Here is a 26,950-nt window from a genome sequence, read left to right as displayed (position 1 = left end):
AAATTAGACATTTCTCGTGGTGGCAAGAGGACCAAGCATAAGAAATAGATAATAGATTGACATGTATTTGAATTTTGTATGTACTATGCATGCTAATAGCTATAGATGAAGATCTATATTTGAAATCAATAAATTTGTATCATTAATTAAAATTTGTGTAAGAAATATCTAATTTTTAATATATATATATATATATATATATATATTTTTAATAAAATAATATATAACGAATCCTACGTGTCCTGTTCCAGGGGGTCAACGTGTCCTAATCCAACACCACAAATCCTGAATCCTACGAATCCCAAATCCCCGTGTCAGGTGACTTAGGCTAGAGGATGATCTTGTAGTTGATGTTGACGATCACATTTCTAGAAGTGGTGATGAGTTTGATGATTAATCATGTTGATCAGTGATATGTAGTAGGCTAATACCTTATAGCATGTTTTTGGATTCTAGAGGCCATTTAGAGCCTCATTGATTATGTATTGTGTTTCTGATATGTATTGCACTCAATGCCATTTTGATATATATTGATATTCACCCTTATGTGGTATATACATGACCAGACTTTGTATATATTATCTCTAATGGTTTTCAATCTTTAACTTATATTTTTTCATTAAAATTTTAATATTTTATGTATTTTTTTGTAAACCAAGTCATAAAATTCAAACTGATCCGATTTCAAGCCAAGTCTAGATAGCAAGGGACGCAAACTATTGTTTGAGCTTTTAACTCTCAAATAATTACAAAAATATACATACACAACAGATTGATGCATTTGCATGAGAAGTCGATCTAGGACATGTGCAGCAAAGCAAGGTACTGCTTCATAGAACAATCTCAATGCATATCTGTAGATAAGGTTGGCTTTTGAGATTTGCTTAAAAATCCACAAAAAATATCCAAGGAACATGTCCACACACATATTCATGAAAAATTTGGGTTTGGACACTCTCGTCCAAGCCCAATCAGCCCATAACAAACTATGTGTCAGACCAGGCAGTAACTCCTCAACCAAAAATTGATTCGTATCTTATTCCTTCAGGGAGATCTTCATTATATATACGAGGGAGAGACTGTTCACTTCATCTCCCGATGACTGTTCATATTACATATTTATCTATTTACATTATATTCACCCAATCATGAGGATTAGGTGTCAACATTCCCCCCCTTAATCTGAAGGGATGTTGGTGAGTCCAAGCATCATTCTGAATCGTTCAAGCTTTGCTCTTCCAAGCACTTTGATGAAGATGTCTGCAATTTGCTCATTAGTGGAACAATGACGGAGATGGATTGTTTTGGCCTCAACATGATGTTGAATCAAATGATATTTAGTATTGATGTGTTTCGTTTGATCATGGAACTTTGGGTTCTTAGCCAACTTTATTGCAGAGCTATTGTCAATCATGAGTGGAGTTCATTGTACTTGTTTTACCTACAAATCTACAAGAATTTTCCTGAGCCACACAATTTCTTTTGTTGCTTCAGCTGCTACCACGTATTCTGCTTCTGTTGTGGAATTTGCTGGAACTGATTGTTTGCGTGATCTCCAGGAGACAGCGCCTGATCCAAGACTCATAGCATATCCTGAAGTAGATACCCCAGTTTCTTTGTCTCCATCAAAGTCTGAATCAGAGTATCCAATCAAGCTGAAGTCGTCCACCTGTGTATACTTGATTCCAAAGTCTTGAGTTCCCTTCAAGTACCTTAGAACTATTTTTGCAGCAGACCAATGTCCCTCACAAGGCTTTTGCATAAACTTGGAGAGGATTCCAACAGCAAACGAAATGTCTGGTCTAGTAGTAGTTAGGTAGTTGAGACTTCCTACAAGCTGTCTATACTTTGTTGCATCCTCAAATTATTTTCCTTCAATAGATGTGAGCTTTAAGTTTTGTTCCATTGGAGTAGTAAGAGGATTGCATTCTGTCATGCCAAACCTGTTCAACAGATCTCCAATGTATTTCTTTTGAGAAAGAAATATGGACTTCGGATGTTGGGTTACTTCAATGCCAAGATAGTAATGAACATAGCCCAAATAAGTCATTTCAAAACTTTTCCCCAATTCCTTCTTTATGGATGCAATGTAGCTTTCATTTTTCCCTGTCATCAAAAGATCATCTACATATACCACAAGATATACAACTGTTTTGCCAGCTTTCTTGACAAATAAAGTTGCATCATCAAGATCATAATGTTTGAAATTGAGTTTTAGAAGATGCTCAGTTAGTTTTTCATACCAAGCTCGCGGTGCTTGTTTGAGGCCATACAAGGACTTCACAAGTTTGCATACTTTATGTTCATGTCCTTTCACAACAAATCCTTCAAGCTGGGACATAAAAACATTCTCTTTTAGATCTCCATTCAAGAAAGCAGTTTTTACATCCATTTGATGGACTTTCCAACCGTTCTGAGCTGCCAGGGCAAAGAGTGTCTGGATGGTAGCCCATTTTGCTGTGGGGGCAAAAGTCTCCTCATAATCGACCCCTTCCTTCTGTGCAAAACCTTTTGCCACAAGCCTAGCTTTGTGCTTGTCAAGTGAGCCATCAGCTTTATACTTGTTCTTGTAGACCCACTTGCAGCCAATTGGTTTGGTTCCTAATGGAGGATCAACCAACTTCCAAGTGTCGTTCTTTATGAGGGCATCATACTCCTTTTGCATCGCTTCTTTCCATTCATCATGAGAAGCAGCTTCTTTGAAGGAAATTGGTTCAAAATCTGTAGACAAATTCAATTCACAATCATAAGAAACATCCATATCAACAGGTGAATTAGAGTCATCCACATCACCTCCATTTTGCCGGTTTGAATTTCTAGTTCCTGTTTTTCCAACCTCATCAGGGTGAACACTTTCAAGTGTCTTTGTCAGCCACTTTGGGGGACCTTTCTCAGATGGTCCAGACTGCTCCGTTGATTGAGTTGGGACTGAATCAAGATTGAGTCTCCCAATTCTATCAATCACATCACTTAAAGGATCATCTATTGTTGGAGTTTCATGCGGGGGAGAGTGTTCTTCAGAAGAAGATTCCACATGTTGATCTAGTATAGGAATCCCCCCTTCAAGATGTGGAATCTGATTATCAAATTCTTGAAATGATTTTGCTTTTGCAAATCTATCCAAGCGATCAAGTTGCTGCTCAACAACATTGTCAGTTTCGGATGATTCAAGAAAAATTACATCTCTAGATACAACAAACTTTTTATTTACTTCATCATAGAGACGGTATGCTTTGGAGGTGTTTGAATACCCCAGGAAGATACATTTACGACTTCTAGCACCAAGTTTGTTTCTATGTACCTTTGGTATCAAGGCATAACAGGTGGAACCAAAGACCCGGAGATGCTTTACCGAAGGAACATGTCCATACCACATTTCATATGGAGTCTTGTTTCTAATAGCATTAGATGGACATCTATTCTTTATATATGCAGCACATAGAACAACATCAGCCCAAAACATTATCTTTATATTTTTGAAGAAGAGCATGGATCGTGCCATATTTAAGATTGTCCTATTCATTCTTTCAACTACACCATTCTGTTGGGGATTATAAGGTACAGTTATTTGATGTTTGATCCCATGTTGGCGAAGATAGTTTTCAAATTCATTTGATGTGTATTCTTTTCCATTATCAGTGCGAATAGACCCAATATGAGATTGTGCATCATTTTCAATCCATTTATGAGAATTCTTGAATGTTTGAAAAGCATCAAATTTGTTCTTCAATAAATAAACCCAACACATTCTGGTGTAGTCATCAATAAATATCATCATATATTTATTTCCATTTGCAGAAGGAACAGGCATTGGACCACATAAATCTGAATGAATGAGTTCAAGTTTTCTATGTGCTCTTGTATGTGAATCATGAAAAGACTGTTTGCTATGCTTTCCTAAAATGCAAGCATCACATTGCTTAAGTTTCCTAGGAATTGTAGGCAAACCAGCAACACCATTTTTCTTCAACAAGCGAAGGCTGTCATAGTTCAGATGTCCAAATCTAGCATGCCATAATAAACTTGATGGAAGTGTACCTTCTTCATGATGAGAATTGTATGAGAAATGTTGTGCACGAGCAGAGGTTCCTTGCAACTTGAGAAGCCTTTCTTCTTCTATTCCCCTCATGACAAGTGAGTGGTCAGATGCTTTTCTTACCTCAAGCTTGCCATCAAACATATGAATGGAGTGACCTTGCTGGCGGATGTGGACCAAGGACAACAAGTTTCTCTTGAGTTGTGGGAGATATAGAACATGATGCAGAAGAAAGTCTGGAAGACCAGGCAGTTTAAGCCTGATTGTGCCAAGCCCTGATGGCTTGATTTTTGATTGGTCTGCAAAGTATACTGCTCTATCAACATTGCCAGTAAATTCTTCAAAAAAATCTTTTCTATGAGTCATGTGGCAAGTTGCTCCTGAATCAAGCAACCAATCATTTTTCCAAGAAGCAAGTGAAGCATTAAATAAATCTTCATTTACTCCAATATTACATTGTGCCACAACATAGTGAGCGGATTCAGGTGCTTTACCTTTGTCTGTATCATCAATTTTACCTTTCTGTTGGTTTCTTTTCTGCTCAATTTTGTCCCATGGTAGCTTGCATGTAGAGGCATCATGTGATCCATTTCTTTTGCAGCGAATGCAGTGCAAATCTGCCTTTTCTCCTTGAGAATGTCTGCCCCCCCTGCCTCTGAAATATCTTCCTCTTCCTCTTCGACCACCTCTTCCTCTTGAAGAATCTTGAGCAGGATGCTTTTCTTTATGAGCAAGGCACACAACCTCTTCAGAAGATTCAGGGGTTGTCTTCTTTCCAAAATCTTTCTCTCTTTCAGCAATTTTTTTCACAAGAGAGTCAAAGGTGATATCTTTGAGATTTCCATTTGCTTGCAATGACTCAAGATAATTGTAGTAAGTAGGATAAAGTGCCTTGAGAAAAGCAATAAGAGGAATATCCAATTCAACCTTAGTGGATTTGATATCATGCATTATAGACTTTATTTCAGATGCAAGAGCAAGAGGATCATTATTTTGCAGTTCAAGAGTGAAGAGTTTAATCATGAGTTGAACAACTTCAAGCGCAGAATGTGAGTCATAGAGTTCTTTCAGCTTTTGTAAGGCTTCAAAGGCAGTTGAAAATGACGAAATATGGCGACTCACCTCTTCATTTACAGATGTTGCGATTAATGCATAAGCTTTGCTGTTCTTGTTTTCCCAAATGACGAGCTCTTTGTCTGAGGTAGGCTGTATTGGTTCATTGTTTCCGTCTCCGACACACACTCCTTTCCACAACTCATTGAAAATGAGGGTGTGTTTTATCATCTGGGACCATTTAGGATAGTTCTCCTTGCCAGTGAGAACTATTCCCACCATGGATATGATTGAATGCATTCTGTAAAAATTACTTCTACTCATAGAAAAATACTTCTACCAATATATAGTAAAATTGTACTTCTGGTGGTAATTTTTAAAAATTACAATTCAAAAGGACATTCTCTCCATATAGGGCTTTGTACTATCTTTGTCTTTAATGAAAATATAAAACATTTTCCAAAGATCAGCTATGCATTCTCAAAAAATTTCAAATCTCTTCCTCATCAATTTTTCCGCAACGTTCTTGAATTGTTTTACATGGAAAAGGCAACAAAGCTATCGGAATTTGGTCTTCACCAATTTAATCTCAACGCATGTCTCAAATACTTATGAAATACCATGCAGTCAGCGTACCAAAAAAGGGCTCAATACAATTCCATCTGTTAAACAGCGTTCAAAGTACATTCAGCGCGTGGCTTTTAACACATTTTACATGCCAAAAAAATCTTCAACGTATATACCAAAAACTTCAAAGTATATGCCAACATTATGTGAAAAATTTCAACGTATATACCAGCATCATTCACGCAGCAGACTCAGGCACCTTTTCCATGTCAGGCCAGCGTTAAAAATACCAGGAGCATATATGAAACAGCGTTTATATGGAGGGAGCAGCGTATATATAATATATATGAAACAGCTACATTTTATTCGTCAGCCCTTTGCAAAAAACACATCGCACCTGTCACATTCATTTCCACAGCCTTCACATAAATTAATGCGTAGCCAAACAGCTCTATAAATAAACAAAATTTCTTACGGCTCTCAAGAGTAAACAGCCACAGAACTCAAATTAGGAGAATTTCCATCAACCAAGGTCAATTTGACATGATGGATCAATCTCGTCCTTGAACTACATAATTATATTAGCTGGTCGCATATAGCATGGATAGCTGAAAACTCTCTTTGATTCCTGGTAGTTGATTGCAGCGTATGGAGGGAGCGCCCAGCGTTCACGTCGGGTTCACTATTACAAAACAGTTCAACGGACCAGCGTATGGTTCAAAAGAATTTTGGCAGCAGCGTACAACGTACAGCAAAGAACTGTATGCATTCAGCGGATAGAAGGCAGAGTAGGAATAACTCTGAGTGAGAGCAGGAGTTCATTAGGATAGTTCAATGCATGTCAGGCCAGCGTACAGCACACAACAGCGACTGTGGAGGGGACAGAGAGCAGTAGGCAGTGGGAGTTACAACTATTTTGGGAGCTGGCTCTGATACCATGTCAGACCAGGCAGTAACTCCTCAACCAAAAATTGATTCGTATCTTATTCCTTCAGGTAGGTCTTCGTTATATACATGAGGGAGACACTATTCACTTCATCTCCCAATGACTGTTCATATTACTTATTTATCTATTTACATTATATTCACCCAATCATGAGGATTAGGTGTCAACACTATGCCCCCACACCTTAGAACTATAAAATGTTGTGGGCTTGATGTGTTGAGAAATCTATGGCATTATATAGATTAGGTTCTTTAGGTAGATTTCTCTTACATTTTCTTCTGATTGTTCTTTTCTTCTTATTAGTTCTTATTTCAATTTATTATGTTCCTTTCATCAAGACAAATGCCAAACAAAGAAGATCACAACAAGGGACACAAGATGTACGCACTCAGCCAGGGAAAACCCCCTATATAGGGGAAAACCCAGTCCAACTCTTCCACTAGTAAATCAAGATGAGACAATCCAAGACCCTTTAGACCCAGACACAGACCACCTCTAATCACCAAGTCAACCCTTCCTTCCAATAGATGATCCCTAACAAAGTCTCCAAGTGTCAAATTCTCAGTTGCAACTTCAATCTAGAATTTTGGCCCCCCAGCTATAGATTTTCGGCCCCCAACTTCAGAATTTCGAACCTGCAGTAGATTTAGAAATTTTGGCCCCAACAACAGTTCAGTGATTTTGCACGTGTGAGATAGAGATGCCCAAAAACTCAATCCTTGACTTCTACAACTTCCTTCTCTCTCCTCAACTTTGCTCTTCTTGTTTTGCTTCTCTTGTAGATCAAACTTGTTGAGTTTGTGCTTGAAATGAGTCGAATTTCCTTTGTATATAGCCTTTCTACTAGGTCAAATAGCCCTAATCCAGGTCGACTTCATGAGGATAGGGTTGACTTGGTGTGGAGGTGACAAATGACTCTTTTGACTCACAAAATGATTCTTTTTACATGATACAAAGGTCCAAGAAGGGTCTAATAAAAATGACAATGACTCTATTGACCCAAGACAAAACCTAGAAGCCTTCAATGTAGGCTTTGACCTAAAAATCATTGACCCAAGCATGAAACCCATGTTTTAATAAGTCAATTTCTTTTATAATAAAATTGTTTTTTCTTTCTTTTCATCAAATACAATTATGAAGACCGACACTAGCCACATTCTTCAACATGATGATCATGTCCAAAAGGTGCATCTTGGACAAAATATTCTACAAATGACTCTAAACACGTTGTCTTTCAAGTAGGCAAAGGAGCCATTTCCCTTGTTAAGCCAAGTCTAAAAAGCATGTCTCAACAAAACCGAGCCCCTGAGAACAAAACACCCAAGTCAGTATGGGCCATGGTGATCTCTATCTCTTCCCCTCAAAAGTACAAGTGGTAGTTAGAGAAAGCACACTTTGACGCATTGAAGATCATAACCTTAATCTTATATATAGGGTTTCGCTTGTTTGCAATGGAATTCAAACAAGTGGCTAAGAGTGAAGCCCCATGCCTTTGGTACATAGCTTGGGCCTACATAGCTTGTGATGCCCATTCCTAAATCATTTTGAAACAAGATTAATTTTTGTAATATGGGGCCAATTTTGGAGCTAGTGGACCCCATTTGATTTTATTAGGAGATTAGACTTAGGAAAATTTATTTGTGTTGTAGTTAAGTTAAGCACTCCCTAGTTCTATTTGCATGGAGGTGGTTGAGTTTTGCATGATGGTGGTTAAGTGAGGGCCCACGATGGAGGACAAATTGGAGGGAAAAGTGCTCCACAAAATCTATATAAGGAAGGTAACTCTCCTCATCTCATTCATTCATCTTTTTGGTAATATCGATTTCTCTTTGGTCACTCGAGCTGCTTAGCCGAGTCACTTGTTGTTCAGCACGAGTTCTTCAAGCGAAGAGCTCACCCTTTCTTCGGGGGACTTCGAGTGCCACCCTAGGAAGGTTTTCTTTCATTTCTTCAGGAGGAGGATCTTAGTGTGATTCCCAGCAATTGCATCCATCTCCAAGTGGTGCATATTACTGGAGGACACAGTGAAGAGGAGGCCGAGTTTGCTTGTGGCTTCTTGCAGAGGAGTTTGGGTGAAGGATTTTTTGGAGAGGAGGCATAGGAGGATTGTTGGCATTTGGGAGAAGTTTTGGAGTTGGAGGAGTGTGCTACTTCGCAGGGTGATTTTCGCACTTCCTGGGCCAGCGCAGAGGCAACACTGGGTGTTCACGTGGAGGGTAGAGTATCAGTCTTTGAGGCTGAAATTTACCGTGGAGGTTAAGGGAAATATTTGGAGAAGTGATTGCTGCATTTTCATGAGATTGGAGGAGGATTTCGTTGGGGTTTATTGCAGGCCGTTTTCTGGAGCAACTTGGAGGGCGTGGGGCATATTGGAGGTTGATTTTGAAAGTTTAAAATCTAGCCAAACCATTTCTAGGTTTTTATGGGTTTTCAACAAGGATCCCAGATATAAAGTTTCATAATTTTCTGAGCACTGGAGGTGGGGTTTTCAGCCGTATCTTTGCAGCAGATAGTGCAGAATTGTTGGGGATTGCGTAGGGCATATTGGAGGCCGAATTTGGGAGGTTGGATTCAGCCCAAACCCTTTCTGGGTTTTTCTGGGTTTTTGACAAGGATCCCAGATATAAAGTTTCAACATTTTCTGAGCACCAAAGACGAGGTTTCTTGCAGTTCCTTTCCAGCTAGCAGTGTAGTTTCTAGGGACAACGCAGAGCATTAGAGGAGTAGTCATTTCCAGCTTCGAGATTATTGTTTTATCACCTGGGTCCTATCAAGATTGCCCTTGAGGCAAGCCCAGGTGCATTTCTCCATATTATTGTACTTTCTCCATTTCATTAATAAAATGGCTCAGCTGGTTCTCACTTTTGGAGTTTTAATAATCATTTGCTGATTGTTTTTATTTCCTATGTCACAAATCGATTTTGTTTTGCATATCACTGTTTATTTAAGTTTGGAACATTACAGTGGTATCAAAGCATGATCTTGACCTAGTTGTGGGAAACTAGCTAGAAGATCATGGAAGCTTTGGGTATGAGTGCACAGTGATCGGTGAAACCGGAAACAAACCCATGGCTTAAGGGAAATCCAGTATGCAAAAATTCTGGGGTAGAATTCATTGGGACGATGAGAGGTTGGCCCAATTGAGGAGGGTGACAAACCAAACCCATCCTCACCCTTACAATAGAGACGTTAGAGGTGAACAGGCCGTGGGGGTGCAGTCATCTACATCATGTGGGGAAATTCGACAAAATCAGGGCACCAGATCTCCTGAAAAGGAGCAGGCAGGACAAGGACAATTAGAGGGTGAAACCAGGGGGCGCTTTTGTTGGTGGAGACCTGGCTTTAGATATCAGAAGCCTGAGGAGGAGGTTGAGCATGACACTAAGAGCCCATAGGATGGTGAGAAGCACATCGATATACCCGGTGTGGTGCAAGAGTCACCTTTATTAGATACCTCTTTGATGTTGATTTGGGGTTGCATCGAATGTGCTCTAGCCACGACATTTGGTGGAGAGGTTAGGGCACATGAGATCTCCAATACCTAGAAAGGGTTTGGGCAGATTCTAAACAGTTAGGGAAATATTAAAATAATTAATATTTTTAATGGAGTCCCTAAGTCTAAACTTAGGGAAATTAAAATATTAATGTGAATTAATATAAAACTGTGTTAGAATGGTCCAAAAGACATGGATCAAGCCAGATCTAATCTTAGCCGTCGATTAGGGACTTAATCTCGGTCGTTGATTTGTCAACGAGAAAAGTATAAGAGGAGGCTTGAGGGTCACTTGGAGAATACACTAGAGTGATCAATCATTCTATTCTCTAGAGCGGGGTTTGCTAAGAGAGATAGAATTAGTGATTAGTTGCAGCGAGGGGCAGTGAGTACGAGGCAGAGAGGCAGGGACAGTGCCGAGAGACCAGCGCAGAAGTAGAGAGAGGCAGACACAAAGCCAGAGGGAGCCACGCAGAGGCAACAGAGACTGCGCAGAGCCAAAAGGGCCTGCGTCATCCACGCAGAGGCTGCAGGAGTGATGCAGAGAGCCAGAGAGGTTGCGCAGAGCCTCAGTAGGCTGACGCAGAGGCCAGCAGGGCTGACGCTGAGCTTCAAATTGTGCTGGAGAGGGATTTCGTGGAGCAGGCTTTCTGAATACCTGTTTCCGAAGAGAGGTATTGCTGCCAGATTTTTTATCTCTATCGGGTTAGCCAGTTTGGCACCTAGTGTACTTAGCAAAAAACTGCTTAATAATAAAACCCTTAGATAGTTGCACCGGTTTTCCCACATTGGGTTTTTTCGGGGACATTAGTCCAAAAATAACGATGTCATTTGTGAGCTTGTTTCAGTTTCCTTCAGTTGATAATCTGTAATGTGTTGAGCATGCATTTGTATTTATTTTCAGTGTTTACATGGTAAATAACTTGTTAATTAACAGAACAAGTAGGTAGGAATAAATCAGTAAAGTGCATGGATGGTTTCTAATTGTTAGACTTAGAACGTCAACATTTGATAGCCCCAGTTGACATCTTGGCGGAGAGGATAGAGCCTACACACATAGAGCCATCTGTTGAGGAGGTGCTACCCATGGATAAGATGTTGATAGTTGTTGAGCTATCCAGAGTTGTCACTGAGTCTACAGACGATAGATACCCACGATAGTTTCATTAGTTCCAAGCCAACCTTCTAGCATTGAGAGAGGAGGCCACAACAGTACAAGAGGCCATTCTACAGCAAAAAGAGGAGCTAGAGGGCATGAGAGTGGTTTGTCCCGAGTCAGCAGCCAAACTGACTCGCATTAGGGAACGGTTGGATTCCCTAATGGTACAACTAGAGTGCACATTAGAGCATCAGAGAAGCCCTCTTCAAACATACATAGATGGGGCTTGTAGCGTCAGTAGTTTACCTTTGCACCTTAGAGAGGGAGAGGCAGAGCCACCTCGACATATTTTATGTGTTGACCAGGTTGATGAGATGAGGCGACATGAGCGACACAAGGTGCAGCATTCGCAGGATGGAGGGCTTGTCCTATGTATGGGAGTTCGTACATTCAATCCCTCTCTTGGGGTTGGATGGTGAGAGATTCTGAGTTGGTACCTGGTGGAGTGGGCTATGGAGATGGTAGTGGACCGACATGAAGCTCAACAGGAGCTTTCAGGCATTAGGGATACCGTAAGCCCATACTAGAATTGGGATCCAGGTGGGACTACCTATCATTCCCCGAATATGTCGGTTGACTATGACTGTGGTGGTGTAGTTGGCCTGACAGTTGAGCACACACATTCGCTAGGGGAGTCTTAGTTAGCACCAATGGCCAACCAGTTTATGGACAAACTCCCTGGGTCGTTTTGTAATGATGGTCATGCATGGGATCACAGGATGAGCATCATACTCTGGAAAGAGTTTGCTGAAGGAGGTGGAATTGGTAGGTCACCAAACAGTGCCTTGTATGGAGCTGGGGATTCTTCACATTTGTGTGGGGAACAAAGGACATGGAGGGGTAGAGCAGTGGTGGCATCACTACTAGTACCTAGGGAGATTCACTTCTTGGGTCCCTCAGGGAGGATTTGGAGGGGAGATCCCCTCATTGGAGAGCATGGTGATGCGACGGTGGAGGTGATGATACAGGTCAGGTGCGGGCCAACACATATGGACACAACTTTAGGCCATCACATCCAAGGGTCGGTAGGAGCATCTAGGGTGGAGCAGTGGTCTGCGAATGGGCATGGAGATGCATGGGGGTGTGTCGTAGTATGTTGGAATGCGTTGTGGAGTGGGAGTGCTTCACATCGCGTTGAGTACATGCGAGTGACAGGTGCAGTGACACAGGTGGGTGATCCAGGTGGATATTGGTGGCCACCTGCCAAGTCCACCTGGACCCCCACCATTGTCTTTCTCAGCATTTTCAGTTTCCTTAATTGTAGCACAACTTACTATTTTTAGCAGTTTTTCGGGTCCTGAACTTCTGGAGCCGTTTTGAGGCCCTAAACGACGTTTTTTGGGAAATCTGGGGGCAACATGGGTCCATGGACCGATGTTGCCCTTCCCAAAGTGGTAGTGCTCGGATAGATCTTTCTAACGAGCTATTGTACGCGTCAAACGGAGATCGTATGCCAAAGTTACGACCCTGGGAAGTTGATGTACCAATTTACCCAAACGGGGCCCACAGTTTGGCGTTTCATCTCCAGGGTTAGGTTTTGGAATGTTAAGGGTTTTCCATTGTTTCTCAACAATAAATAGGCCTTCGAGCCTCATTGTAACACAGTTCAGAGGCATGTACCCATCACATCTCTTCTCAGAGATAAGCTACCATCGCCCTAGCTAGTTTATTTCCATTTCTGTTTGTAAGCATATTTCAGTATTTTCCATTAATGAAATGAAGTATTATTTCCGCTGCATCTTTATGTATATGGTTATCTCTGTAATTTTTTGCGTTCCTGTTTAAATCCGGATCAGTGGTATCAGAGCGGTCTGCTTTTTCTCTGTTTTTCTTTGCATGTCCCCAACAAGGTCGGGATATAAGGAGTTAGGGCTTGAACTGGTTGAACCTTTGCAAGACCAGCCTCGCAAATCCCGACGGCCTCCCATGGCGGACGAGAAGACAGACGAGGGGGCAGGAGATCCCATCAAAATCTTGCTCGAAGAAGCGCTCGAGCGACAACGGAACGCGATGATGGACAGCTTTGCGCAGATCCTTCAGCGGCTACCCAGAAGCGGCGCATCGACTTCCAGCAGCTCCTATGGAAACGCCACACCCTTTAAGGTACAAGTTAATTTTGAAATCCCCATATTCGAGGGTCAGATAGACGCCGATGCCGTAGATAAATGGTTAAATCTGCTAGAGGGTTATTTTTCTGTTCATGAATTTTCGAGTCGGGAAAAGATTGTTTTTGCTCTTCTCAAAGCAGCCCCCCACGTCAAGGACTGGTGGGAAACCTACTGCGAGCAGAAGGATGAAAGTACTGGCTCACTATTTTCAGCCGCACCCACCTGGGATTCGTTCCGGGATGCCATCAAGGAGCAGTACTACCCTATCGGAAGCTATGAGGATGAATACATAAAGTGGACCACGCTGCGGCAGGGAAGGGACCAAGACGTGCCGGAGTTCACCAATCTTTTCCATACCCTTCGCACAAAGTTGGGTATCAAGGATTCGGAGCAACATTTGATACTCAAATATCGTGGCTGCCTGCACAAGTACATCCAGGAAGAAATACAGTTCCTAAACATCCCCTCGCTCGGCGCAGCATACCGGTATGCCGTCAAGGTCGAGCAGAAGTTTAAACAAAAGAAGCGAGACTTTGGATCTGCGAATCCAAAGCAGGGGAAAGGTGCCCCTAAACCACAGAACAAAGGACAAAGCCAAGGCGGGACAACCCAAGACAACCAGCCGAAGCTGCAAGCAAAGAGCAACGCCGCGAAGCCGAGAAAGGACACTGGAAAATGGTGCGAGTTCCATAAGAGCTCCACTCACAACACAAGTGAGTGTCGGGCCAAGCAGTCACTGGTGGCTGAGCTAAAGGTTTCAGAATCAGATGCATGTTCCGACTCTGAGTCAGAACCCGATAAGGGGTATGAAAAAGGGAAGCAGATCATTGATGTGGATCCCAGCGCCACTGTTGCTACCGCAAAGATCCAGAAAAACGAACCCGAAGATCCAGAGGAGGAGGAGCGTCTCTTCCACTCCCAGATGTGGGTAAAGGGCTCCCCGATACAGTTCATTGTTGATAGCGGGAGTCAAAAGAACCTCATTTCGGCAGAGGTTGTGAAGCGGTTGGGCTTATCGACCACAGCACATCCACAACCATACACCATTGGGTGGCTTCACCAAGGGCGAGATCTTCGCGTGAGCCAGCAGTGTCGCCTTCCATACAACATCAAGCCCTTCACGGATGAGGTATTGTGTGACATTGCTCCCCTTGAAGTTTGTGATGTATTATTAGGACAACCATACTTGTGGAAGCGACATGCTGTGTATGAATCAAGGCCCCGTGCTGTTATTATTACATTGGGAAATAAGTTGTTCAGGATACCAGAGGTAGCACCACCTGCCGCCATCTCTTTGATTACTGCAAAACAATGCAGTAAGATCATTTCCAAAACCAGGAAATTTGTTTTCCTGATGATACGCCCTCAAGGGAAGAAGAAGACAGTGGCCGCGGCCTCCAAACGGGGTCCCTCTGCACGGCAGCTATAGATGGACAAGATTGTGGAGGAGTACGAAGACATCTTCACCTCCCCGGCAGGGGTTCCTCTGCACTGTCAAGTCAAGCACTCCATCGATCTGACCCCAGGTGCGTCGCTACCCAATGGACCAATTTATCGGCGCTCCATTCTGGAGAACAATGAAATCAAGAGGCAGATTCAGGAGCTCCTGCAGAAAGGTCACATCCGTCCGAGTTCTTCGCCCTGTGGGAGCCCGATAGTGTTGGTACAGAAGAAGGATGGGACGCGGAGACTCTGTATTGACTATCGGGCGCTGAACAAGATCACTGTTCGTAATAGGTACCCGATCCCGCGGATTGATGACCTCCTAGACCAACTAAAGGGGGCGAAATATTTCAGCAAGATCGATCTGAAGTCAGGATATCACCAGGTACCAATTGAACCCTCAGATGTGTGGAAGACTGCCTTCAAATCGAAGGAGGGCCTCTTCGAATGGTTGGTCATGCCTTTCGGATTGACGAATGCTCCTGCAACCTTTATGAGGCTAATGGATGACATCTTGCGGCCATTCACCAACTCCTTCGTAGTAGTATACTTGGATGACATTCTGATCTTCAGCCAGAGTTGGGAAGAGCACCTCCACCACATCCGACAGGTTCTCCAAACACTACGGCAACACAAGCTATGCGCCAATTTGGAGAAATGCACTTTTGGCATGACCAAGGTTCAGTATCTGGGATACATCATTGATGAACAGGGGGTGCATGTCGATCCAGCCAAGGTCCAAGTCATTCGAGATTGGCCCTCTCCAACCACTCTAACAGAGCTCCGTAGCTTTCTAGGTCTTGCCAACTTCTACCGCAGGTTTGTGTTGGGATTTTCTCATATTTCTTGGCCCTTGAGTCAAGTCACCAAGGGCGGGGCGAAAGCAAAATTCTTTTGGTCTGAATCTCAACAGAAGGCATTCAGGGAGTTGAAGGATCGCCTCTACACAGCACCAGTGCTCGCGTTACCAGATTTACAACAACCATTTGAGGTCGAGACAGATGCCTCTGACTATGCTATTGGGGCAGTCCTTACTCAACATGGACATCCAGTGGCATATCACAGTGAAACACTTTCAGACACAGTCCGGAAGTACCCCACTTATGATAAAGAGATGTATTCCATTGTACAGGCCTGCCGACAATGGAAGCATTACATTTTGGGGAAGGAAACGGTCATCCACACAGACCACCGACCTCTGCAGTTCATACAGACCCAAGGGAAATTGCAGAATGATCGCCATCAGAGGTGGTCTACATACCTGCAACAGTTTCACTTGAATATCAAGTATAAAAAGGGCAGCACCAATAATGTTGCAGATTGCCTCAGTCGACCACCGATCATGGCGCTAACCACCGTGCTCAACTCTTGCGGGCACGAGACTTCTGATTGGCCACTTCTCTACAAAAGCGACCCAGAATTCGGCCACACATACCAGACACTCTTGGAGGGTCGGCAGGTTGCAGATTTTCACCTCCAGGATGCCCTATTATGCCACCTCGGTCACCTCTGTGTTCCTTCAAGCGAGCGTGCCAAGATGATTTGGGAAGCACACTACAGTCGGGCTGCTGGGCATTTCGGGGTCGAGAAAACAGTGGCAGTACTGCAAAACTATTTCTATTGGCCGAATCTTCGACAGGATGTTGGGAAGTACATCCGATCATGTACTGCCTGTGCCATTGCCAAACCGACCATTAAGAAGCAAGGCCTCTATACCCCGTTGCCTACCCCTAGTCGACCTTGGGAATCCATCTCCATGGATTACATGTCAGGCCTTCCTTCCACTAAGCATGGAAATGACTGTGTTTTTGTGGTCGTCGACAGGTTCTCAAAGATGGCCATTATGATGGCCTGCAAGAAGAATATCACAGCAGAAGCCACTGCTAAACTCTTCTTTGAACGAGTGTGGGTGCACTTTGGGATCCCACAGTCTATCATCTCAGATCGGGACAGTCGGTTTCTCAGCACCTTTTGGTCCAGTCTCTGGTCAATGCTGGACACCAAACTCACGAAGTCCACAGCCTTCCATCCTCAAACTGATGGCCAGACAGAGGTTGTCAATAGGATGATTGTGCACATTCTGCGCATGTATAACTCAAAGCATCCACGCACATGGGACGAGAGCCTCCCCTACGTTCAGCACAGCTACAACCGAGCTCTTCACAGCTCCACTGGCCATAGCCCTTTTCAGGTGGGTTTGGGATTCCAGCCACTATGCCCCATTGATGTGGCCATGCCACTTGCAGCTACTCACATGAATTCAGCTCATGTCTAGTCCGAAACAGATAAGGCCACCAGCTTCATTGAGCGCATCCAACATATTCGCCAGCAGGTCCATGACATTCTTGAGAAATCAAATGCCAAGTACAAGCAGCGACATGATCAACATCGGGTGCCACACAAGTTTCAGGTGGGCGACAAAGTCTGGTTGCATTTGCAAAAGGAACGCCTTACTGGAGCCTATCGAAAATTGAGACCACTCCGATATGGTCCTTACACCATTACTAAGGCTATGGGAGACAATGCATTTGAGCTCAGCATTCCCCCATTCCTTGGCCTGCACCCAGTATTTAATGTGGACCGCCTTCGGCCATACTTTCCACCATTGCTAGACACATCCGACATTGCAGAACAGCTCAAACCCACAGAATTAAATCCAGATTGCATGGAACAAGCTGCAACTGATCGGATCATGGACACACAGATCAAGAACACTCGCCAACAGAATATCCAACTGTATCGAGTTGTCAAAGCGGGCCAACTCCTTCAGCAGGGCAAGTGGCTTACCAGGGAACAAGTTCAGCAGAAGTTTCCTCATCTCATGGAGGAGCTCAATGCAATGGGGACCATTGCTTCCTAAGGGGGGAGGAATGATCCAGGTGGATATTGGTGGCCACCTGCCAAGTCCACCTGGACCCCCACCATTGTCTTTCTCAGCATTTTCAGTTTCCTTAATTGTAGCACAACTTACTATTTTTAACAGTTTTTCGGGTCCTGAACTTCTGGAGCCGTTTTGAGGCCCTAAACGACGTTTTTTGGGGAAATCTGGGGGCAACATGGGTCCATGGACCGATGTTGCCCTTCCCAAAGTGGTAGTGCTTGGATAGATCTTTCTAACGAGCTATTGTACGCGTCAAACGGAGATCGTATGCCAAAGTTACGACCCTGGGAAGTTGATGTACCAATTTACCCAAACGAGGCCCACAGTTTGGCGTTTCATCTCCTAGGGTTAGGTTTTGGAATGTTAAGGGTTTTCCATTGTTTCTCAACAATAAATAGGCCTTCGAGCCTCATTGTAACACAGTTCAGAGGCATGTAGCCATCACATCTCTTCTCAGAGATAAGCTACCATCGCCCTAGCTAGTTTATTTCCATTTCTGTTTGTAAGCATATTTCAGTATTTTCCATTAATGAAATGAAGTATTATTTCCGCTGCATCTTTATGTATATGGTTATCTCTGTAATTTGTTGCGTTCCTGTTTAAATCCGGATCAGTGGGACATAAGACGATACAAGATGGTAAAGCTGTAACCGGGAGTACCCAGTGGTGTACCAAGACAGGTTGCAGCTTATAGTGACATGTCAAGGAGTGTGGCGATACTAGTGGGTATGCAGTGGCAGATGATGTGGTGCAATGGGTGCTTAGAGCATTGCCTCCCAAGAGACTTATGGGTAGGGGGAGACTTATGGGTAGGGGCACTACATGTACCATTGGATGCAGCCCACCTAGGATCGATGAGGACACTATTGCGCATCTGGGGACACCATGTTTAGTGGAGATAGGGTTATCAGCAAATCCGAGATAGAGAGGGGTTTGTCCATAGGATTACTCTTGAGCATTCCGACGGACTCTTGATCGTACCCATCCTCCTTCAGTGTTGTTTACAGTTGCAGAGTGTTTGTTTGTTGCCCCTTGACACTCTCCATTCAGGCAACAGGGCTTGGGAGGCTCCTCCTAGGCAGTTGGATGAGACACCTCATGTCATGAGTCGGGATGAGACTCTCCAGTTGAGGCACTTGGTAGGTGCACGAGTTGACGAATACAGGCTTAGGGATGGCATGGTTGATTGTCGAGGTAGCATATGTTCCACCCCTAGGCTCACACTTGGGGAGGTGACCGATAGGGAGTTACATGGTGCTTTTTCAGCTGGACAACTTGAGGCGTTAGGTGAGCATGAGGTGCAAAGGACGATAGTCCTTGTTGGCAGGATGATGCCTAGGCTTCTGGCAGTACCCAGGCACATCATCAGGAGTTGGGATAGCAGATCTCATTGTGTGATTTGGCAGGCACAAAGCAGTTGGATATTCGCGACACAGGTTCTTGATGCTCGGTGCCTACCTATTAGATACCTACATGAGGTAGAGACAGGGCACAAAGGGGTCCCAACAACTAGCAACATATCCAGTGTTACTTGGGAGCGGGAGCAAAAACAGGTGCGGGAGCGACATTTTCAGAAGCTCCCGGTTTGGGAGCGAATCCCAGAGCGTTTTTTATATAATATATATATTTTTTATATTTTTTATATTTTGATGCATATATGTCAACAAAAACATGTAGAATGATGAATTAAATATAAAAAACATTAAAAAAACATAGATTGAACCATATAACAACAATCATCTAGAAGTTATAATCTTCATCAACCACGTCCACAAGTTAGTAACATACAACATATTGAGTCTCATGATTCATCAATCTTAAAGTTTCAAGCTTTCAAAATTCAATATATAACATTTATCATCATCGATCACCAATGTTGTAGTTGTAAGCTAAGTGTAACCATTACAACAAATAATATCTAACATGAAATGAAACAACTTTCAACTTTCATGAAGCATCATATTCATAATTCATTACTAATGAGTTATAATTGCCAACTTCAAACTTAAAGTGTCATATATTGTTCAAAAGAAAATCATAATAAATATGAAAGAGTCAATAGTTATAAAAACTACTAGAAACTAGAAAAGACAAGTAAATCTATTATCTATTGCTGATGCGTGGGCCTCTTGCCACCACGAGAAATGTCTAATTTTTTAGTCTTGTTGGAAAATCAGGATCTTTGTCATTAATATCACCCTCTAAGCATTAATATCCAGAGGTATCTTTGTCATTGCCTCTGTATCTGTATAGGGATCTTTGTCATTAATATCACCCTCTAAGCATTAACATAAGATAGAAAAAGCATAGCATGTCAAGTCAAGATTTTGTTTGAGTGATACATACATTTTCATACATTTTTAGGAGGGTCATGATAGAGGAGTTCGACAACCAATGTCACTAACATCAAGGTACATAGAGGGATTGGTGCTCTTGATTAAATATGAGTTCCATACCCTAATACATGACAAAATTCAATGGAAACATTGCAATCCCCCAATCCTGAAATCCTGAAAAACTAATAAGTCTGCTGGATTTTGAATGAAATCTAAAATTCTACTTTCTCCATATGAAATCCAATGAGGTCGGAACCACTCTCAAACATCCTCAGTCATTTCATGGTAATGTTAAAAATTTATGTAAAAGGATGAAAATGAAGATAAGGAGCTCATTCTTTAACTTATTTGTTTCTTTAAAAAAAATTGCATTTGGAACAATACTGCAAAAAAAAAATTTGCAAAAAAGACTAAACGCTCCCGAAAAGGCAGGGAGCGTTTTTTTTTGCATATCACAACGGCAGGCAAAGAGGATTGGGGGTTTTGGACCTCCAGTATGGTTATGGGATCCAGGGATCCAGTGGATTGGTGGGATACTCCACTCCTCAGTGAGCATGGTTGGGATGACAGGCGGACTGATTCATTCACAAGCGGACACATGGGGGATCACTGAAGCCCTCACCATAGGACGAGGCAAATTGTTGCTCAGGATTGGGGCTAGCCATGGAGTGATAGGTGCCGACACTATTGAGTCGCTTTGGCAAGATTGGCCTAGCCTCCATCATCGCATAGATTATGACCGAGAGTTATGGGAGAGGAGGCTCTGGTATGAGCATGCTAAGAAGTCAGTCATTACCATAGTGTCACGAAGTCAGCAGGATAGGTTCCTTCTACGACAGGTAGGGGATTCTAACATAACAGGGTTGAGCGGGTTTCTATAGGGGAGGGTCATCCAGATCTTCCATTTGGTTTCCATGATTCTGTTAAAATTGGCAACTAGGGCCAAACTCCATGTGGGTCATCTTATTTATGGCAGATGATATTTTTCTTGGATCCCTCTCATTGAGAGGTGTAAGATTGATCTAAAGATCATCCGATTCCGATAAGTATTCATGGAGTTATGAATTTATTTGCGCTATAAGACAATTCGTCAAGGTCGGCCAGCGACCAAATAAACCCCACATGTGCTCAACGTTTTAGTATAAATAGAGGTGGCCTTCAAGTCATTTCAACACAATTGGGATCTCTTCCTCTCTCTACTTGTTTTTGGGTTTTAGTAGGAGGAAAGATCCTAAGGAATAACGTTGCCCTGATCCAGAAGGCAAAAAGCCGGAAATGCCGGAAAAGTCGGAAGGGCTGGAAAAGCCGGCAAAGCCGGAACTGCCGGAAAAGCCGGAACTGCTAGAAAAGACAGAAATGCTGGCAAAGCCGGAATTGCTGGAAAAATCGAAACTGCTGGAAAAGCTGGAACTGCCAGAAAAGCTGGAAAAGCCAGAACTATCGGGACTGCCGAAACTACCAGGAACAGCCGGAACTTCCGGAACTGCTGGGAATAGCCGGAACTGCCGGGAATTGCCGAAACAACCAAAGCATCTGTCTCCGAGGGAGAGCAGCATGCAAGGGACAGCTAACTAACATTGGGACAGTTGTATGGTACTTAGCAGCAAATACACCAAGCATGCAATGTTACAGCTAGCATGCAAGGGACAACTAGCATGCAACAATAAGCATGCTAAGGACAACAAGCAAGCAAGGTGCAGCCAACACATAGGTCAACGTGGCAACATGGTGCAGCAATGGCACAATGCAGTACAGTGATGGGTACAGTTATGATTAATGAAGCGTGATGAGATGCAACATAGTGATGATGGGTGCAGCATGGTGCAGCATGATGACGAAATGCAGCACAACGATAGGTGAAGGAGTCACCTTGGAGAATTAGTTGAAGCAGCATGTCTTCAACTGATCTCATGTATCATCTTCTTAGAGATGATCTATGCTCTTATCTAGATAAGTCAAAGTGTTGACTTCTGTTGTAAATGTACTATCTCTCTCTCTCTCTCTCTCTCTCTCTCTGCTGAACTATTGAAGAACATATAAGAAGAATTGATCAAGGGTTTCCCCACATTAGGGTTTGTCCTTGGCTAGCGCCACATCTTATGTCCTCTTGTCTTGGCTTGTCTTCCGCGATTTATGTTTATGTTCTATCGGCAATTTACTTTAACGCTGATGTGATCGCTAATATGGAAAAGATATGGAGCTAACTGTGAAAATTGAAATAAATTGCTCTAAGCATAGAACATACCTAAAATTAACAGATTCGTTGATGGCGTGGGAGACTTCATCAGCATGGCAAGATGCCTAGCTAGAGGATTGCAAGAGGAGCTCATGCATGAGAGGCCTCATTCGCATGGGGATTGAGTTATATCTTTAGGGGCCCACAATCAGAGTGCATGGGATGGACTATTCAGTAGGGAAACTTCATGAGGATTTGGATGGAGTTTCGCATCGTCAAGATGCTCTACATTTTGGCAGTAGACATAGGGGTTCTAACGTCCCTATCTGGCAGGATAGTGAGTGGAACAAGGGGTATTTGACGTTGATCAAGTTGGCTTGGGATCCTGGTATCAAGGGACTCCTTCACTATAGGATAGTACAACAATCAGGGATGATCTAATGGCATATTTGGAACCCTGGTGAAGTTTGTAGCAACAGTGGGGATCCACAGTCAGAGAGAGCGTTTGTTTAGTCAATGCTTGAGGACAAACAATTTTTGGTGTATTGGAGGAGCTTGTCGGATGATGATGCTACTTGGGAGGGCAAGCACATACTTGAGCATCCAGCACCGAAGTTGCTTGGGGACAAGCAACATTTGGGAGGGGAGGATTGTCATGTCCCTTCCTAAATCATTTTGGAACAAGATTAATTTTTGTATTATGGGGCCAATTTTGGAGCTAGTGGACCCCATTTGATTTTATTAGGAGATTAGACTTAGGAAAAGTTATTTGTGTTGTAGTTAAGTTACGCACTCCCTAGTTCGATTTGCATGGAGGTGGTTAATTTTTGCATGATGGTGGTTAAGTGAGGGCCCACAATGGAGGACAAATTGGAGGGAAAAGTGCTCCATAAAATCTATATAAGGAAGGCAAATCACCTCATCTCATTGATTCATCATTTTTGGTAAATCGATTTCTCTTTGGTCGCTCAAGCTGCTTCACCGAGTCACTTGTTGTTCAACACGAGTTCTTCAAGCGAAGAGCTCACCCTTTCTTCGAGGGACTTCGAGTGCCACCCTAGGAAGGTTTTAACTTTTCTTTCATTTCTTCAGGAGGAGGATCTCTGAATTCACAGCGATTGCAGCCGTCTCTAGGTGGTGAATATTACTAGAGGACGCAATGAAGAGGAGGCCGAGTTTGCTTGCGGCTTCTTGCAAAGGAGTTTGGGTGAAGGATTTTTCTGAGAGGAGGCATAGGAGGATTGTTGCCATTTGGGAGAAGTTTTTGGCGCTGGAGGAGTTTGATACTTCGCAGGGTGATTTTCGCACTCCCTGGGTCAGTGCAAAGGCAAAACTAGGTGTTCACGTGGAGGGTAGAGTACAAGTCCTTGAGGCTGAAATTTACCATGGACGTTAAGGGAAATATTTGGAGAAGTGATTGTTGCATTTTCATGAGATTGGAGGAGGATTTCATTGGGGTTTATTGCAGGCCATTTTCTGGAGCAGCTTGGAGGGCGTGGGGCATATTGGAGGTCAATTTTGAAAGTTCAAAATCCGGCCAAACCATTTCTGGGTTTTTTTGGGTTTTCGACAAGGATCCCAGATATAAAGTTTCATAATTTTCTAAGCACTGAAGGTGGAGTTTTCAGCCATATATTTGCAGCAGACAGTGCAGAATTGTTGGGGATTGCGTAGGGCATATTGGAAGCCGAATTTGGGAGGTTGGATTCAGCCCAAACCATTTCTGGGTTTTTATGGATTTTTGATAAGGATCCTAGATATAAAGTTTCAATAATTTCTGAGCACCATAAATGGGGTTTCTTGCAGTTCCTTTCCAGCTAGCAGTGTAGTTTCTACGGACAACGCAGAGCATTAGAGAAGCAGTTATTTCCAGCTTCAAGATTATTGTTTTATCAGATGGATCCTGTCAATATTTCTCTTGAGGCAAGTCCAGATGCATTTCTCCATATTATTGTACTTGCTCCATTTTATTAATAAAATGGTTCAGCTGGTTCTCACTTCTGGAGTTTTAATAAGCATTTGCTGATTGTTTTTATTTCTTGTGTCACAAATCGATTTTGTTTTGCATATCACTGTTTATTTAAGTTTGGAACATTACAGAGCTCTTGGACATAGTCAAATAGTGCTATTGCTTGGTCCATTGATGGTTTGCACTTCCATGCTGGTTTTTCTATTCTACCCATGTGTTTCAGTTAAGGATTTATTTGGTCAAGTTGTACTTCTTTTGGATGTTGGTGGAATAAACTCTAGACCAGCTATGAATGGTATTATGGAGTCTGTTGTTGAAGGTATCAATTCTGCCTGGCATTGGCAATGCATCTCTGTGTGGATACCTTTGCCTTGTCCATGCACAGTCTATGCTTCGTTGTTTCTGGTCGTGGGAGTGGTGGCTAGGGTTTCTATCCTCTATGTCCTTTACAGTATTACCCTATCAATTTGTCAACATTCTTTGGGTGCTAGAAATCACTAACAGACTAGTTCCTGCGCTCTTGCAGCTAGTTAATAGGTCACAAGGTCCTATGGATGTGCACTCTGGCTGGTCTCTAGCTTGTGAAGAAGCATTGGTCTGCTACCCTATCCTTGTGAGTCGGCTACTTTATGGCTGCCTATCATTGTTACCAGGAAGTTGCTGTGTTCTATTTTTAATTTCTTGTGCTTTGGGTGCGTCTGTGGGAGAGAGATTTCTCGTTTTTTTGCTCTGGGCATGTGCTACTCCGTTGCACATTGCCTGAGATGTTGTGCAGGGATGGTTTGGTGTTGGCCTTTCTGCAAGGCCATGCATGATGACTCGTGACTTGTAAAGGGGTGAATTTTGGTTTGTGCCAATGTGGCTTCAGATCTATCCCTTGCTGTGCATTGTGGTGTCAACCTATCTGCTGCCCTTTTATTCAGTAACATGCACCCTGTCCCGTAATCTTTTTATTTTAACCATTAAACAAGCATAATGACAAAAAAATGTTCATGGCACCTAATGCTAAATGGACATTAACTCTAACATGGTCATTTTACCATGCCATTTTGTTGTATCATCCATGTAATTTTTTTCATGCTGAGAGCATGTTCTTACAACAACAGAAAAAATGGTCATTTATATAAGCTTACTGCCAAGCGAGTACAGTCAATGACAGCCATTAGATTTATGTCAATAGTGCGCCTCCATGGACCACTTCCATCACTACTCTTGTCCTTAACAAAAGGTATATCATCAGCTACACCAGCATTGTTAATGCAAATATCCAGTCTTCCAAATGTGTCCAAATGCTTCACAAAAGCAGATGCAAGGTCCTCTGCACATAATTACCAAGGTATCAAAAAAAATCAGGATATCACTTTCTGAAGGCAGAATATATAAACAGAAAAAGTTGGTAATAAACTCCATACCTGGATTAGCAACATTGCATCTAATAAATGCTGCTGTGGGCTTTTCCAGGTCTCGATAGAAATTGGCATGCTCTTCTTCCAGAACACCAACAACTTCTTTTCCAGATGTTTCTGAATAATCAAGAATTGTCATACGAACACCTTTCTTTGCCAAAGCAAGACAAAGAGCTCGTCCTGTGAAGGATAAAATATTTTTAAAAATTACCGTTGCAATGTTAATCTCCTGGATTCCAACATGTGAAATATAACTAATGTGCAATTGGGTTTTAAAACGAATTTGTCAGGCTAAAGAGAGAGGAAGTTGGGGAGGGAGGGCATGGTAAACGGAATGACAAGAAACCACAAATCCAACCGGAAATCCTTACAAAACCTAATGAGTTTAAACAATGAAATAAGAATGACATTATCTGTACGCTTGTTTGTCATAAAACTGCCTTCTAAAGCATTTTGTCTTATATTTTCAGTAAAAAATATTTATGAACAATTGACTGCACCATGCATCCAGTAAGTTCAGTTTTTTTGTAATTATATGAACTCCTTTCAAAATACAAAAGTGAAATTTATAAGTTTGGACAGAACTCTATCATAAAAGAAGCGTCTCAAGGATATGTACTGCCATGCTGTTACAACCAAACCTTTTAGTAAAAGGCAAGCCTCTAAGATGTTAAATTCACATGTGAAAACAAAAGAATTGAGTGAACCATAGATAAACCCAAATTCTGTAATAACCCAGTCACAAGTGCACTAGAGAGATAACCCCAGTGCACTAGAGATAGGAAAAAGCCAAGCACAAGTGTGCTACACAAGTGATGCACATTTGCTTATAAACAAAAAAAAGGCCAATCACAAGAGAACACCAAAGGTGTAGGTGCTCTTTGGCATAAAACACTTTATAAGACAGATTGAGGAAATAAGAAGATGTGACAATACCAATGAGTTGTGGTGTATTTAGATACAGCTCAAGTAGGGCACAACTAACCCCAAGAGGGGTTAATAAGCCTACATGTACAAGTTTGACTATATTAGCCTTAACCACTCCCTAGTATTACAATAAAAAATAATGAATGATCAAAGAATGGCCTTAGCCGTGATTAGAAACACATTAATGATACGTGAGTGTACCATGGTCACATGTGAAGATTACACCCATAATTCTAACAAGCCACGCTCCACCCCCCACTTTCGCCCCCACCAAAAGCTGAATAGGGGGCACAAAGAAAAAGCATTACATCACAAGATTTACTTCCCCCATGTTATCATTTGAAAATCCATGGTTCATTTCACATTGTCATGGACCTTTCTTCTTTCACAAGATCAAAAGATCCTCAGAGTTCAATGGCAGTCACAAGTTGCACACAGGAAGTTGGGATG

At 42.6% G+C, this 26,950-nt stretch overlaps 1 protein-coding gene across 1 annotated transcript in view; it reads right to left on the bottom strand.

Moving 5' to 3' along the window:
* LOC149222822 (uncharacterized) overlaps positions 1-26,950 on the bottom strand; it is a 496,388-nt gene that overhangs the window by 455,702 nt on the left and 13,736 nt on the right. The window contains exons 2-3 of the mRNA XM_089387688.1: positions 25,580-25,753; positions 25,289-25,485 (exon numbers count right to left, since the gene is read on the bottom strand). Coding sequence (XP_089243814.1) covers positions 25,289-25,485; positions 25,580-25,753 — 371 coding nt within the window. The remainder of the gene's footprint in view (positions 1-25,288; positions 25,486-25,579; positions 25,754-26,950) is intronic.

This window comes from Pinus tabuliformis, chromosome Q (assembly GCF_031772625.1).
Source record: "Pinus tabuliformis cultivar Carrire ecotype Pingquan chromosome Q, CPIR1, whole genome shotgun sequence".
NCBI lineage: Eukaryota > Viridiplantae > Streptophyta > Pinopsida > Pinales > Pinaceae > Pinus > Pinus tabuliformis.
The sequence above is the reverse complement of the archived record's forward strand: the minus strand, read 5'-3'. Positions and strand labels throughout refer to the sequence as shown.